This window comes from Prionailurus bengalensis, chromosome B1 (genome assembly GCF_016509475.1).
Source record: "Prionailurus bengalensis isolate Pbe53 chromosome B1, Fcat_Pben_1.1_paternal_pri, whole genome shotgun sequence".
Classification (NCBI taxonomy): domain Eukaryota; kingdom Metazoa; phylum Chordata; class Mammalia; order Carnivora; family Felidae; genus Prionailurus; species Prionailurus bengalensis.
This window is the reverse complement of record NC_057344.1, coordinates 147,032,307-147,048,770: the sequence shown is the minus strand read 5'-3', so window position 1 is coordinate 147,048,770 and position 16,464 is coordinate 147,032,307. Positions and strand designations below refer to the sequence as shown.

Below are 16,464 nucleotides of genomic sequence, written 5' to 3'. Positions count from 1 at the left end.
ACCTGAGGTTTCCCATCTTCAGAACAAACATTCTCTTTTCCTCTTACAACACATTTTCAAATAATTTCACATATCTCATTTCTCTCACATAAACTCCCAGAGCAACACCAAATTTCTGGCAAATGCTAACATTCTTTATCAACTATTCTGTACAAATAGTTTTCTATCTTCCAGAACAGAACCTTGCATGTGCCCCTACTATGTTTTCATTTGTATTTGGTCAAGATCCCTTTAATAATCCATTCTATAATTTTACTCAGGATAGAAATCAAATTTAACCATGAGTGCTTCAAATATTTAGATGCTGTGTTACAAGATATTTATTGAAAGGATTACCAAATAGTAGTAGGTTGGTTTTATGCTATATAATAAAGTAGCAATTTGCATGTACTGCATGTACACTGTATAGCAAATCAGGATGCTAAAAAAATGATCAATTAAGGTTCACAATATATTTATATACACTTTAGAAAAATTAAAGTGGAGGGAAATCTGGTTATTTATGGTTATTTAAAATGATCATAGAGGGGCGCCTGGGTGGCTCATTCAGTTAAGCATCTGACTTTGGCTCAGGTCATGATATCATGGTTTGTGGGTTCAAGCCCCATGTCAGGCTCTGCGCTGACAGCTCAGAGCCTGGAGCCTGCTTCAGATTCTGTGTCTCCCTCTCTCTCTGCCTCTCCTCTGCTCATGCTATCTCTCAAAAACGAATAAATGTTAAAAAAAATTTTTTTTTAACAATCACAGAGATTTAGAATTTCTTTTCCTTTATATTTTATATATATGGTGCCAAATCTTTGACTATGTATATAATCTCTAATTAAAACACTGCTCTTATGGGGTGCCTGGGTGGTGGCTCAGTCGGTTGAGCGTCCAACTTCAGCTCAGGTCATGATCTCACAGTTTGTGGGTTCGAGCCCCATGTCGGGCTCTGGGTTGACAGCTCAGAGCCTGAAGCCTGCTTCAGATTGTGTCTCCTTCTCTCTCTCTGCCCCTCCCCTGCTCATGCTTTATCTCTGTCTCTCAAAAATAAATAAATGTTAAAAAAAAAAAAAAAATTAAAAAAAAAAAAAAACAGTTGCATGTTCTAATGACTGAGCCAGCCAGGTGCCCCTAATATAGTAGTTTTTATTAGATTTATATGTAACTTTGGAAAATTAGATAGATCAATTACATATGTAAAGTCTGCAGACCTACCTGCAGCTTCTAGTAAAGCTTCCAGTCTGGCTTGTGTTTCTGGATCTACTGTCCTGAGGTCTGCACCATCAGCAGTACCTGACAAGAGCAACTTGGAAGCCGTTTCCAGCATTGGATTTTCCAAATCATCCTGATCCAAAATGAAAGACTCCACCTAGAAAACAAACACACACAAAAAAAAAAAAAGGAAGGAAGGAAGGGAGAAATGAAAGGAGAAAGGGAAGTGGTAAGAGAAGTAAATAGAAGAAAAAGGAAGAAGAGAGAAAAAATATATTTTAATGTAAATATAATGATAAATACAATCCTAAATAAATTCAAGCGATAGATAAGCCCACTGTTTAAAGGAGAAATTACATTTGTAGAAGAACTTAAGAATGTGCTACTCATATGCAGGTCTCTTTTTTTTTTTTTTAAACTAAAATTAGGTATTCTTTTCTATTTTAATTTAATGGGGCAAGAGTGAGATACGGGGAACTATGAGGACTTAGACTGTGAAACCTCTGACTTTAGTAGAGGACCTAAATCAACTGTTCTTAAATGTTTTGCTCTAAGGACCCTTTTACACACTTATAAAGTACTGCACTCTCAAAAACTTCAGAGAAGGATTAAATATATTAATATTCACCTACAATATCAAAAAAAAAATCACATTTGTTAATATCACCACTGGTTTTATCAGAAAAGTTTTTAAGTACTATAAAGCCCAGGCAAATACAATTTAAAATTCCAAGTTGTGCTTAAAAGCTTAACCTTATCATTGGCAACAAATACTGCCAAAAGTTTTCCTTAAAGGGACAAGCTCATTTCCATCATTTCTGATGAGAACATTTGCCAAATACCCAAGTTTGGTAAGTGTACTGTGTCCATCAGTTATATTTTCTAGTAAAAATGGCATTTCGTGAAAATAAGAATGGCTAATTCTCCTCACATCTCAAAAAACAACAACAACAACAACAACAACAACACAGAAGTGCTTTATGTGTACCTCCCATTTTGTCACAATTATATTAAAAGGACATGTATTCAAAGGTGCAAATTTCACAAAATTAATAGTTATTGCTTTCCCCAGATTATTTCTAAGGTGAAATTGGCTTTTTTTGTTAACTGTGAGTACACAGAAGAATAAACGACACTAGTACAATTTTATGCCATTGCCTTGACTACAGTCCAACAGTTTTACCTACCACTGCTTTTGCATCATCAGTGCAAATGTCAATAGAGTAAAAGAAGCAAACAACATCTCAGTATTGTTATGAAATAGTTCTGACCTCTTTGATATCCTGAAATGGTCTCTGGGACCCTGAGGGACTATGGGCCCACTGAGAACCAGTAATATAGTAACATATACCAAATTCAATTTTTTAAAATGTAAAGAATTAGAATATAGCAAACACCTAAGACATGGGGAAGTCTTGTGATCTCCCTTACCATTCTGCTACTTACAAGTAAGTACTGAGCTATATTCTCCTGTTTGCTGATAAAAAGTTGATAATTACTATATAAAATATCAGTAATTTACATATTTATTTCACAAATCTAAAGTACTTCTAACACTAATAACTAAAATAGAAAAGAAATTAATAATCTAGAACACAATTATGCTCATGCCTACTATCTAAATGTGAGAAATATGAAAAAACCGTAAGCAATAAATTTTTAGCCATTATAACATCAGAAACTGATGATCAGAAACTGATCTTTAAAAATCACCTATCGGGGCGCCTGGGTGGCGCAGTCGGTTAAGCGTCCGACTTCAGCCAGGTCACGATCTCACGGTCCGTGAGTTCGAGCCCCGCGTCAGGCTCTGGGCTGATGGCTCAGAGCCTGGAGCCTGTTTCCGATTCTGTGTCTCCCTCTCTCTCTGCCCCTCCCCCGTTCATGCTCTGTCTCTCTCTGTCCCAAAAATAAAAATAAACGTTGAAAAAAAAAAAATTTTAAAAATCACCTATCTAATAACCAGGAATAACTGCTATATTTAACCAACACATATTTAATACTGAATGTTAATCTGGGAGGAAATAATATGTTTCTCTCCAAATTTCCATTAGATTAACATAGTTTAGCATGATTTCAGATTTCTAATGCTTCAAATACAAAGACACTGAATACTCTGAAAATAATCTCTGTAAATATTTGAAAAATTTCACAAAATTTTGCAGTATATTAACTTTAGTCAATCAATAACAACTGTTAAAATGATAGGGAGTTAGGAAAAAAACAAGATTATATTCTTTTAGTTGTAAACTATCCTTTAAGGTAGTGGTATAAGCATAAATGTTATATTTTAAGAAGTAGACTTTTGGACACAATTTAGCCATAGCAAGTTGTGATTCAAAATTATAGCATAATAAAAACTATGTCTTCTTATCTTCAATGAAGTCCAGATGAGTCTTTTTAAATTTTTGTTTATTTTTGAGAGAGAGAGAGAGAGACAGAGAGAGAGAGAGAGAGAGAGAGAGAGAGAGAGAGAGAGTGTGTGTGTGTGTGTGTGTGTGTGTGTGTGTGTGTGTGTGAGAGAGTGGGGGAGGGGCAGAGAGCGAGTGAGACACAGAATCTGAAGCAGGCTCCAGGCTCTGAGCTGTCAACACACAGCTCAATACGCGGCTCAAACTCATGGACCGTGAGATCATGACCTGAACCGAAAGTGGGATGCCCAAGCAACTGAGCCACCCAGACACCACCCCCCCCAGAAAAGTCTTTTTAAAGAAAAAGTTGTTTCCTAGTGAAATTTTCTGTTAAAATATCTACAACTTTCCAATCCAATGGGAGAAGACAAAAGAAAAACAAGGAAATGAACATGGAAAAATGAACATAGGTAAAATAAACAAATGAAAAATTAAATAATATTTCAGACTAGAATTTTAGAAAATAAAGTATCTCAAAGAGCAGTGCATGATTAAGTGCCAAATCAAAGTATAGATCAGAGGTATTAAAATTGTTCAAAGACATACTGCTTGCAGAAAGATAAATTTGAAAAGATTTTGACCAAAATAACAAATTTATCTAAGACAACAGAAAAAGGAATGTGGCACTGGTAGACAAGCATAAAACTTCTATTTTCTAGAACAGAGTATTTTACTGTAGGGAAGGTCAGAAAGTTAGCTCACAGAAGGTATTAACTTTCAATCAAAAGTGATTTTCTGACATAAAGTCCCCTATGCCACGCTGTTGCCCTAATTGAGCTCGGTGAAAATTTATTAAGAAAAATACATTTCAATCTCTTCATGACAGTATTAAGTACAGAAATATGTTTTCGGGGCATTTGGATGGCTCAGTTAGTTCAGCGACCAACTCTTGATTTTGGCTCAGGTCATGATCCCAGGGTCTTGGGACTGAGCTTGGGTTCTCTCTCCCTCCCTCTACCTCTTTCCCATGCTTGCTCTCTATATTGAGTTAAAAAAAACATTTTTTAAGAGAAATATGTTTTCTTATTGATCACAAACTTCTCCACAAAAGTTGATTTTTAAGTCCACTATTCTTACTTTGTGAAAATCTTGATAAGTTAAAATATAGATTTTTTTGGGGGGGGGGGGTGGGGGAAGATCATATGAGCAGGGGAAAGGGACAGAAGAAGAAAAGAGGTGAAACAGAGAGAGAGGGACAAGAGAATCTCAAGCAGGCTCCATGTTCAACGCAGAGCCCGACACCAGGCCTCAATCCCACACACACACACACACAAAATTGTTTGTTTATCTTTTGGGAGCAAGGGAGAGAAAGCAAGCCAGGAAGTGGCAGACAGAGAGAAGGGTAGAGAAATCCCAAGCAGGATCCACACCCTCAGCACAGAGCCCAATGCCAGGCTCAAACTCACAAATGGTGAGATCATAACCTGAGCCAAAACCAAGAGTCAGATGCTCAACCAACTGAGCCACCCAGGTGCCCCTATATGTAAGATTTTTTTTAAAGGCACTGGGGAGAAAGAAAAGAATAGGAATGGAGATAGATATCCCCCCAGTTTGAGATTAATGAAGAAGAAATTAATTCAAAGGACACTGTTAGGGTCTAAAGACCTAGGTACCAACACTGGTTCAGATGCTACCTGTGCAACCTAAGCAAGTCTCTCAGCCATCTCTAGATCTTTATTCATAATGCAGTTTTTTCATAAATGTATTACATGTGACTTACTATAATATTTATTGCCTTTCTAAACTCCATGGAAAGAGGAACTTTGTTTGGCTCACTGATACATATCCACCAACTCGAACTATGCCCATCTTATTGTCAGGACTCAAATAATTCTTGAGTAAATAAAAGATGGTTTGGGGATTCTTCACCTTCAGATTCCAAAAGGCTGTAGTGTATTTGGAAAGGGGAGACGTAGTTAGAAAAAATAAATTTAAAGGTATATCTTACAGATATTGAAAAATCATACATAGGGCAACATTAAGTAACAGGTAGGGCAAAATGCTCATCATTGGCCAACAGTCTTTGTGCAGGAGATACTACTGTTTAGTTAGCAGTAGAGGAGATGCAGAAATGTGCAAAATCAACTCTACTATCTAGGAACTTATTTCTTTAATGAGAGAGCCAAAGTATGCACACAAATGAACACTATTACAGGGTAAAAAGTACAGAAGGGAATGGGAGGAGGAAAAACGCTGTAGGAAGTAGAAGAGAACTTCCTCCCTTAATACCAATTCCTCTTTCCTCAACTGGAAAGATTCTTCTACTACATTACAGAACAACTGGAGAGAGATTGACATAGGGGATGCAGTCATAAAAATACAAAAATAAATAATCCTTTATTCAAAGGTCAACTGAGTTATGAGCATATCCGGCTCTACCATGTCCTGAGCTAATTCAGATTAAAAACTAAAATGTGTTTTCCCATTGACCTTACTCATTTTTATTACATTATTTCCATAGCAAAAAAGTTCATTTTGAACCACAGCCAAGTTCTAGAACATTAAAAATGGCCTGAATAAGAAATTCACATAGGGACACCTGGGTGGCCCAGTTGGTTAAGTATCTGACTCTTGATCTCAGCTCAGGTCATAACCTAATGGTTTGTGGGTTCAAGTCCCATGTTGGCCTCTATGCTGGCAGCATGGAACCTGCTTGGGATTCTGTATTTCCCTCTCTGCTCCTTCCCTGCTTACACACACACTCTCTCTCTCAAATAAATAAACTTAAAAAAATTAAAAGATAAAAGACATTCACATAAATATTTTGAAACATTTTTTGTCATAGAATTTTTATTTACTTATTTATTTTTTAATATGAAATTTATTGTCAAATTGGTTTCCATACAACACCCAGTGCTCATCCCAACGGGTGCCCTCCTCAATACCCATCCCCTACCCTCCCTCCCTCCCACCCTTGAAACATTTTTTTAAATGAAATGTAAGATAATTTGCATGAAGAGGGGAGAGATATAAAGGAAAGGTAGGTCCTTATTAAATTTATTCTTTAAAGGAAATAACTTGTCAAAGTTATTAATATTCAAAGCATGACAATTTAAGTTATATTTAAACTATTTTGGATATATTGTTTTCACTAGCTGGATATTTTATGAAATGGTGTGTGTACATCAAGTTCTTGTCTAATATAAAGATCCATCAAAATGCAAGGGCCTTAGAAATTACCAGGTTCAATTCATTGTTACAGATGAGAAAATAGAAGCACAGGACCCTCATTTAAATAGCAGGTTTCTAAATATCTAGCACAAAGAGACCAGTTATCCAATTAACTAGTTCAATATTCTTTCCACTAGAAAATTCCATGCTGGAGTAAAAGGGTTTTTTCATTCTGCTCTCTGACTTTAAGTTCTATATTTAGGGACAAAGCTGTCACTACTTGAACATACTGTGTAATTACTGATATTAAGACAACTAACATTATATGCCCCTGAGTTATGCAACACAAAATACACAGTATCTCCTATGAAGTATTCTTGCCCCTCTGAAAATAATAATCTAATAGAGCCCTCAGAAATCATTTCTAGTTTATAAAAATTAAGGCAAAGTTAATGGAGCAAGTTAAATCATTGTTTCTCATTCTTGGCACTATTGACATTTTGGGCTGGATTATCTCTGTTGTTGGGGGCTGCCCTATATATTTCAGAATGTTTAGCAGCATCCCTGGCCTCTACCTTACTGGAGGCCAGCAGCAATTCTACCACAGGTTGTGACACCAAAAAAATCTCCAGACATTGCCAAATGTCCCCTTGGAGGAAAAACAAAAACAGACAAAAAGACCCTGGGAGGTGAGAAGCTGAGAACCACAAAGTTAAGTAGTAAATAAATAAATAAATAAATAAATACAGACAGACAGACAGACAGACAAAAGTGAAATGTGGAAAATGTTTATTGAAAAAGGCAGAGAAAGTAAAAATGAAGAACTGCTCTAAATTAAAGAGACTCCAAAGACATAACCAGCAAAATAATACAAACCTTATGAAATTTTTGTAAGTTAAGAAATCTGAGTATGAACTGGATATTACATAGTATAAAGAAATTATGGTTAAGTAAGAAAACACTCATCTTTTAGAGATGCATACTACAGTAGCCATATACAGGAATAGTTCTAGAAATGTGCCATAAAAATATTCAGGAAAACAAAGTTGTGTGGCAAATTCTTGATAACACTGAATCTGAGAAAAAGGTTTATAGTGACTTTATCATACTTGTCTCTATGCTTTTGTGCAAGTTAAAGCCTTTTGGTTTTGAAAGATTAAAGATGATGCTTTAATCAAAAGAAGTTGCTTTTGTTTAAAAAAAATTGTTATTTAACAGTACTACTATTTATTTAGATTAACAAGGTAATCAAAATTCTTTTTTACTTTCTCATATGCAAATACTTAACAATGAAAACCAAGGTCTTTTAATAAAGGTCAGGACTTGAGGATGTCTGGGTGGCTCAGTCGGTTGAGCATCTGACTCTTGATTTCGGCTCAGGTCATGATCCCAGGGTCGTGGGATCAAGCCCCATGTCAGGCTCAGAATGGAGCCTGCTTAGGATTCTCTCTCTTTGCCCCTCTCCCCCACTCATGCTCACTCTCTCACTCTCTAAAAATAAAAATAAACAAAAACCCAAAAAACAAAAAGGTCAGCACTGAAGGAATTTGCTTATACCATTAATGGTACTCCCAGTCCTTTTATACTAAAACACAATGCCATATAAAAATTTGGAAAAGAAGAGCCATCTGGCCAAACTGTAAATATTAGCATTACATTTCAAACTAACTCCTTATCAAAACAGATAAATTATCACTGCTATATTAAAGAGAGAAGTCCATCTAGTAATAAACTGATATTTACTCCCCAGAATAAAGATATAGTATATTCTGATTAACTAGACATCAAATATACCAGTTCCATCTGATTTAACAAATATTCACCACCAATTACATACAATGTGCAAAAAGCAGTAAGGCAGCCAAAGGAGAAAGGAAATACAAAAATCATTTTATTATAATCGATGCCTTCCACAAATATACAACAGAGAAAGGCAATTCTATGTGCAAAGAAGTAACTATACCAAACAAGATTGAAAAACAGTACTAAATAGACACTAATATATCATTATATAGAGAAAGGAAAAAACAATTCTGAATGAGAATGGTTAAAAAAAATAATAATGCTTAAGGAAGAGGAGGCCTTTCAATATTGTGCTGAGAAATTCAGAATTCATATGGTAGGTTACTGAAGGATTTAAGTATTAAGATAACCAATTTTTAAAAAGATGGTTTTGGACAGATGTGACAACAAAGACAAATCAATTAGGAACTTACTTCAATACATCAAATGAAAGACTATGTGAGGTGAGAATGGGAAAAAGAGTCACTCTCTGAGGATAAAATACTTTAAAAAATGAGAATGCTAGCAGCTCCAGAATTTGGACTTCTTGACCTTTAATACTCCCCACCCTTCTATCCCACCCCTATCCATCAATTACCACTTTTGCTGTTCTGGAAACTACCTTGCCCATTTATCATTCAATTTAAGGCTGGTAATCAGAATTTTAAGATGATAATCTACATTTCAAGAAAGATCATCTAGACCTTGATTATATTACAAATGTTTTTAGAATAACAAAGAATTCTTACACTTGCTCCAGGAAAACAAGGTATCTTCAAACCAAAACTCACCATACTTAAAATCTGAAGCTCTCTTAATCCAGTCAATGCAGAAAAATCCCTCCAAAACAATGTTTATGATAAACCTTTTACAATTTGTATGATTTTTACTTTTAGCAAATGTCAGTGTTTGATTTTTATGACCAGTTTTGTCATTTCTGACATAGACTGGGTTTAAAGACATAGATCATAACTGATACCATTTCACCTACCAAAAATAAAGGTTCATTAGAACAACTTGACTTGAGACCATCATCATGTACTGAATTACAGAATAACTCAAGCAATATTCAGAATAGGTTACATAAACTTAATTCAAAGGAATAACAGTTTCTGAATCTTGGTATTATTTACCATTACGAAAATATCTGTTGCTTATAAAAAGATACTAAAAAAGCTGCATATAATAAGGTAAATATTAAAGTTAAGAAACTAATTTCAATCTGTATAATTTTACAACAATGACTGAATAAACAGATTTATGTCTCTAAAACAAGACCAGTAAAATATATTTGTTCTTCCTAGTTCTTTGTATATAGACAAACACAGATTAATTATAGATAAAATAAGAAATACTCATTATTACCTTCATCATAATTTCTTCTCTTTTACACCTGGCCCTAAAGTCTAATAAAAATTTCTTTGATCCGTATTTTTTGTAGTCTTAAATAGGGTAAACTTCAGCTAAAATACTACAATTCTTAAAACAGTAAAGTATTCCAAAACTAGTATATTTGGATATAGTTTTTCTGTAGCATTAAGATAAAACCTTCAATACAATCACTGAACACTGATCTATGCATATGCTGAAATAAAATAACATAAAATAAAAACCCACTTAAAGTCCTCCTGTAAAAAAATATCAATTAATAATATGACTCATTATGGTATCGGTACCCTGAGATTCCTGTAAATAAACTAAAGTGAACCTGACTAAAAATAAATTTAGCTTTCAAAAAATCTATTAAGAAAACACTGACTTATTCCTACACTGCTTCATTCATACTCATCTATCCATCTAATAAATTTTAGTTAAGATCTAGGAATACGCTAAGAATTGGTGATATAATGGTCAGCATAGCACTGGTGTCACAGAGCTAATATAAAACATGACTTTTTTTCTTAAGCTTCAAAGTACTTAACTGCCTACAACAACTCGGTATGAAATCACAATTCAATATGAAATTTTTATGAATATTACATATAAACTTTATAAACTGAACAAATATGAATGTTTAAATTAAGTAAAATTATATGGAATTCTCAAATCTAGATTTTATAAGTAGTTTTTCTACAATAGAATTAAAGTTACAGATTTTTTAAAACTTTACCCAAATTCAAAATATCAATAGTACAATGCATTTTAATTATAAGTTATTATAACCTGTCTCCGGTATTTATCATTATCCATCAGTCATAAAAACAGCCTTAGAATAAAATGATTCTTATGAAATGGCTTTAAAATGCATATGCAGATATACATACTCATTCTCAGATGCAAACATACACAGTCATAACCTGGTAAAATCTGAACATTCCAAGGATGTAAAGTGTAGAAACTTTATAAGGAGAGTTGTTAATAAGAGAATTAAAAATCAGATTGATATCAGACTCCCCAAATACAACTGAAGATGCTAGAAGAAAATTGTGCAATTTAAAGCTCTAAAACACAGGGGAACCTGGGTGGCTCAATCGGTTAAGCGTCCGACTTCAGCATAGGTCATGATCTCATGGTCTGTGGATTGGGGCCCCGCGTCAAACTCTCTGCTGACAACTCAGAGCCTGGAACCTGCTTTAGATTCTGTGTCTGCCTCTCTCTCTCTGCCCCTCCCCTGCTCACACTCACACGTGTGCTCCCTCTCTCAAAAATGAATAAATGCTAAAAAAGATTTTTTTTAAAGTTCTGAAGCAAAACTACTTTGAAAGTAAAATTCTAAACTGTAGAATAATTTTTTTAGATACGCAAATTGAAAGCTTTAAAATGACAAATATTTCTAACTTTAGAGAATGTATGCCTTCAACAACAAAAATGAATCCAAGAAAAGGACAGCCCTGGTAATCATTAACACTAAGCAGCTGGAAAAGAAACTAGTATAATACAACCTATCTTTATCATCTCAGGTTGGTTGTTAATAAGTGATTCCTTAAAGTCAGAAAAGTGAAAACATATTATAACATAAACATATTACTAAAATATCAATTTAAAAAATAGGAAAGCCAAGACTGAATGATATAATGCCAAAAACCTATGTTCAGCAAAGAAAGCAACTAATTAAAAGTATGGTTTAATTTAACTCAATGCCTGCTGAAAAAGAGAAATGAAACACATAGTTTTCAAAGTGGGAAGGAAACAAAATACAGAAAACTTAATAAATACGTCTAAAGATAAGGGGCAGCAGGTTGGGGTGGGATGGGGAGTGACAATAAAAGACATCTTTATAATAACCATCAATAGGAGGAAAAAGACCAAAGACCAAAACACCAAGTTAATAGAAAAGCAAGGGGGAAAGTTTCTCTTATTTGAAAAAATGACAAACAAAATAGGATTTAAAACAAAAGAAAATAAAAAAACCTCAACTATATGCTATCATGAGAGCTATAATTTTTAGTCATAAGGCTAAAAACAGAAGCATGAAAAAGTAAGCCCAGTCAAAGGTGCTATTAATATCAAAGAACTCAAGGGCAAAAGCATTAAATGGAAAAAGGATATTTTATAATGATAATAGATTTAATACACCAGAGTGTGTAACAGCCAAACTTCTATGTGCCTAACAATATAACATTGAAATATATAAAGTAAAAATACTAGAAATAAAAGCAACTAGAAAATTCACACAACTTAGTGGGATACTTTCCACATAATCTATGTCAGAAAATGAGGAGAGCAAGATTATGCAAGGATATGGAGGATTCAGAAATAGAATTAATGAATTATACTTATATATCATAGTGAATACAGAACCTGGTATATCATGAACAGAGAATACAGTCTTTGAAAGCAAACAAAAGCCTGACCATACCTTAAAGAAAGGAAAAATCTCAAAAGATTAAAAAAATAATAGTAATACAGGTTACATTCTTGGTCCATAAAGCTAACAGAAACTAAAATTTAACAATAAAGGACACTTAAAAATTAAAAAGAAAAAAAACATCTCAGAATACAGACAAAATAAAAATTAAGATTGTAAGCATATTATTTCCTATGGGATTTGGCCATAACTGTCCTTATAGAAAAAATGTAGTCTTAAAAATCTTCAAAAATAAAATCCAAGTCAAAATGTATCAGTATAATTTATAATGATAATGGAAATGAAGAAATTAAGAAGAGATACAGAAGTAATTAATAAAGCCAGTAACTGCTTCTTAGGTAGGTCTAGCATAAAAGAGACAAGCCTTTGGCAATTCAATTATAGAAAATAATAGGGAAAAAAAAAAACATGAGTCATTAGAATCGGAAAACTAAGAAAAACTATAAATCAAGAAACATGAAAATCTAAACAAAATGGATGGTTTTCTAGGAAAAGGAATAATCAAAACTAACTCAAGAAAAGGTAGAAACAGAATATATCAACAGAAGATATCTTAAAGGTAGTCATAGATCTACCCTTTAGATGGAACAGAGCATTATGATATTATTTACAAAGCCCAGGAAAGAGATGGGAAAACTCCCTAGCTCATAAGCATAAAAACTCTAGTAGCAAACCTGAGCAGGAATAGCAAAATAACTAAACAAAACAAAAACTTAATGAAACACATCATTAGTAAATTAAATTCAGCAGTTGTGTCATACAACACATACAAGAAAGGGTTGATAAAGAAAATACTAAGAAATACAACTCACTTTAAGTACAGAAATAGTGATCTTCCCCTGCCTACAATGCTTTTTCTTCATGTCTTAATTCATACTTTACCTTCTCAGATTGTACTACCAAAGAAAGTACCAGCGTCATCTCTCTACCACACCACTATCCGTATTTTCTGCACAGTACCATCACAGCCTAAAATTATCTTATTCTTGGATATCTGTTAATTAGTTCTCTTCTCCAATTAAAGAAAGACAAGAACCATTCAGATTTAGCACTATCAACAGTGTGTGCCAAAGTTCCTGGTATAATGCAATATCCAAATAAATACTTGCTCAGTAACAGTTAAAAATTGAAAACATCATAACCAGTAGGTAGATGTATCAATGTAATGCACTACATTAAAATTTAGAAGTGAAAAGAATATATATCATCTCAACAAGAACACATAATAACACACGATATTCATTACCATGAAAATACTTGTTAAGTCAAGAAGGAAACTTTTGTTCCTGATAACGTGCTCTACCAGAAATGTCAGCCACATATAAATGTAAAAGTTTAAAAATTGGAAAGGATTCCATCAGGAAAGATGCCCAAATCAGAGCTAGTAGTAAACAGATCTGGAAACCTAACCAATGCAATATGACCAGAAAAAAACAAAATAAACAAAAAATCCCCTAAACACATACAATACTGAAAAAAAGGAAACAACAAAATGCCATCATTTGCAGAAAATATAATCATCCTTCTGGAAATTTCAAGAGAATCCATTGAAAACTAAGTACTTGGTAAGATGAACACACAAAAATCAATAGATTTCCTACATATTAGCAATAACCAATTGAAAAACAACATGTAAACTGGAAGAAAAGATGTAATTCACAATAACAACAAAAACTACCTAGGAATAAACCTAACAAGAAAAGTCTAAGACCTACATCAAAAAACCATAAAACTTTACTAAAGGACATAAAAGAACACCTAAAGAAATGGAGAGGCATACCATGTTCTTGGATGGGAAGATTCAATAGTGTAAAGATGTCAATTCTCCCCAAATTAATCTGTAAATTCAATGCACTTCCAATCAAAATCCCAAAGGGATTTTTAATGGAACTTGACATGTTGATTCTAAAGTTCATCTGGAAGAGAAAATACACAGAAATTGCCAAAAATTTTTTGAAAAAGACAATGGGCAGGGATTCCCTATCAGGCGTTAAATGTAAAATGAAATTAATTAAAACAATGGAGTATTAAATCCAGAACACACATATTTTGGACTTTTAAATATGATAGAAGTGGTATCTCAAGTCAGTGGGGGTAAAAGATATATTGTTCAATAAATTATTTGGGGAAAATGGTTAGGAAACTGGTAAAAAGTTAGGTCCCTATCACAGAATGAAAAAAAAAAATATATATATATCAAATTATATTATATATATATAATTCTAGATTTTACTTATATATCAGATTATATTATATATATGTATAATTCCAGATAATATATATATATTATTCCAGATGAATTAAAATCTACTACGAACATAAATAAAACTAAAGAAGTCACAGAAAAAAATATATGAGACTAAAACTAATATAAGAAGGCTTTTCTGGAAAGACACAAAACCGAGAAGCTAGGAAAGAAAAGAGTGATAGATTTTGACACCATAAAAATGAAAAATCTAAAGATTCCATAGACATGTGACAGATTGAGAAAGTATTATAAAATATGATGTATATATTATAAACAGAATTATAAAGAAATCCTAAAATCTCAGTAAGAAAATGACAAATCCCACAATGGGCAAAACGGTGTAAGTAGGCAATTTATGGCAGAAATAACAATCAGTAAATATGCAAAATTTCACTGGGATTCAGGTAAATGAAAATTAAAATGAGGCAATTTTCATCCACTGACAGATAATGTCTAATGTTTTACAGGATAATTTGGCAGAATGTATAATCAACATTTAAAAATGTGATTTTCCTTTTAAGAATTTAGTTTACAGAAATACTTGTACGTGTAAAAAACATGTACAAGGATGTTCATCACAGTATTGACTATAACAGAAAACAACTATAAGTAATCCACATGCCAATCAACAGAACGATTAATTTAGTTGCAGAATAAAGCAGATCTAGATATAAAGTCCTATACTACAACTATCTAATGCACATTTCCTGCTCGTTCTGTCCCTTCACTTTTCATCTTTTTACCTTTTAACTAATTACCTTCATTAAGCCTATCAATAGTGACATTTTCCCCCAATTTGTTTATTATCTTTTGAATATCAGTTGCTTAGGCAAGGACCCTATTTTTTTTCCTTGCTAGTTTTAAACAGTAAATACTTGGGGCGCCTGGGTGGCGCAGTCGGTTAAGCCTCCGACTTCAGCCAGGTCACGATCTCGCGGTCCGTGAGTTCGAGCCCCGCGTCGGGCTCTGGGCTGATGGCTCAGAGCCTGGAGCCTGTTTCCGATTCTGTGTCTCCCTCTCTCTCTGCCCCTCCCCCGTTCATGCTCTGTCTCTCTCTGTCCCAAAAATAAATAAACGTTGAAAAAAAATAAAAAATAAAAAAATAAACAGTAAATACTTAAAAACATGTACCGAATGAATATATGGTTATCAATCCAGAAAGATACCCAAATTACACTAAGTGAAAAATGTAAGCCACAGAAAAGCAAACATGGTATGTATCCATCTAAGTTGATTTTAAAACCAAAACATATGCATGTGTAAAATACAAACAAAAAATTTCAAGATGTAGAAACCCAAATTATTAACAGTGGTAACTGAAGATTGAAATCAATGAGAAGAATTTTTTTACTTGATTGTACCCTTCTATCTTGCTTACCTTAAAAGAAAAAAAAGATGATGTAATTTCCTAGTATGTGATTTTGGCAAATAAGAAAAAAACTACTTCAGATCTTTAAAGAAAAATATCAGGAATAACCCAACCATCTCTACATAATTCTAACAAAAATCCCAAAAGAGCTATCATAACAATCTGTATTATTTTTAGATACAAAGAATTAACCTGATATATATAATTCATTTTTAAGTATGTACATGCAACCTAATTATTTTTAAATGAATGAAAAAAGTCAGGCATCAAAATCAAGTCATAGTAAGTTTCAGTTAAAGCAACTGCTTATTTCTCAAGAGAAGCAAAATCAGAAAAATATTATATTCTCTTCATTCTTTTCCCTCTGTATTCAATTAAGTTTTTATGAAAGTCGGGTTTACTGAAGTGTAATTCAGAATAAAAGTCACCTTTTTAGTTGTACAAATCTCTGAATTTTCACAAATACATAGTTATGTAATTACCATCACAATCACGATAAGTCTTTCTTAGCATTCAAATATTTCTCTTGCCCCTTTGTAGGCTC

At 33.3% G+C, this 16,464-nt stretch overlaps 1 protein-coding gene across 8 annotated transcripts in view; it reads right to left on the bottom strand.

Moving 5' to 3' along the window:
- The window catches only part of ANKRD17 (ankyrin repeat domain 17), a 164,599-nt gene that overhangs the window by 81,614 nt on the left and 66,521 nt on the right, over positions 1–16,464 (bottom strand). For all 8 annotated transcript variants that reach the window (XM_043572493.1, XM_043572494.1, XM_043572497.1 and 5 more), the window contains exon 2: positions 1,198–1,351. In XM_043572493.1, the coding sequence (XP_043428428.1) occupies positions 1,198–1,351 (154 nt within the window). The remainder of the gene's footprint in view (positions 1–1,197; positions 1,352–16,464) is intronic.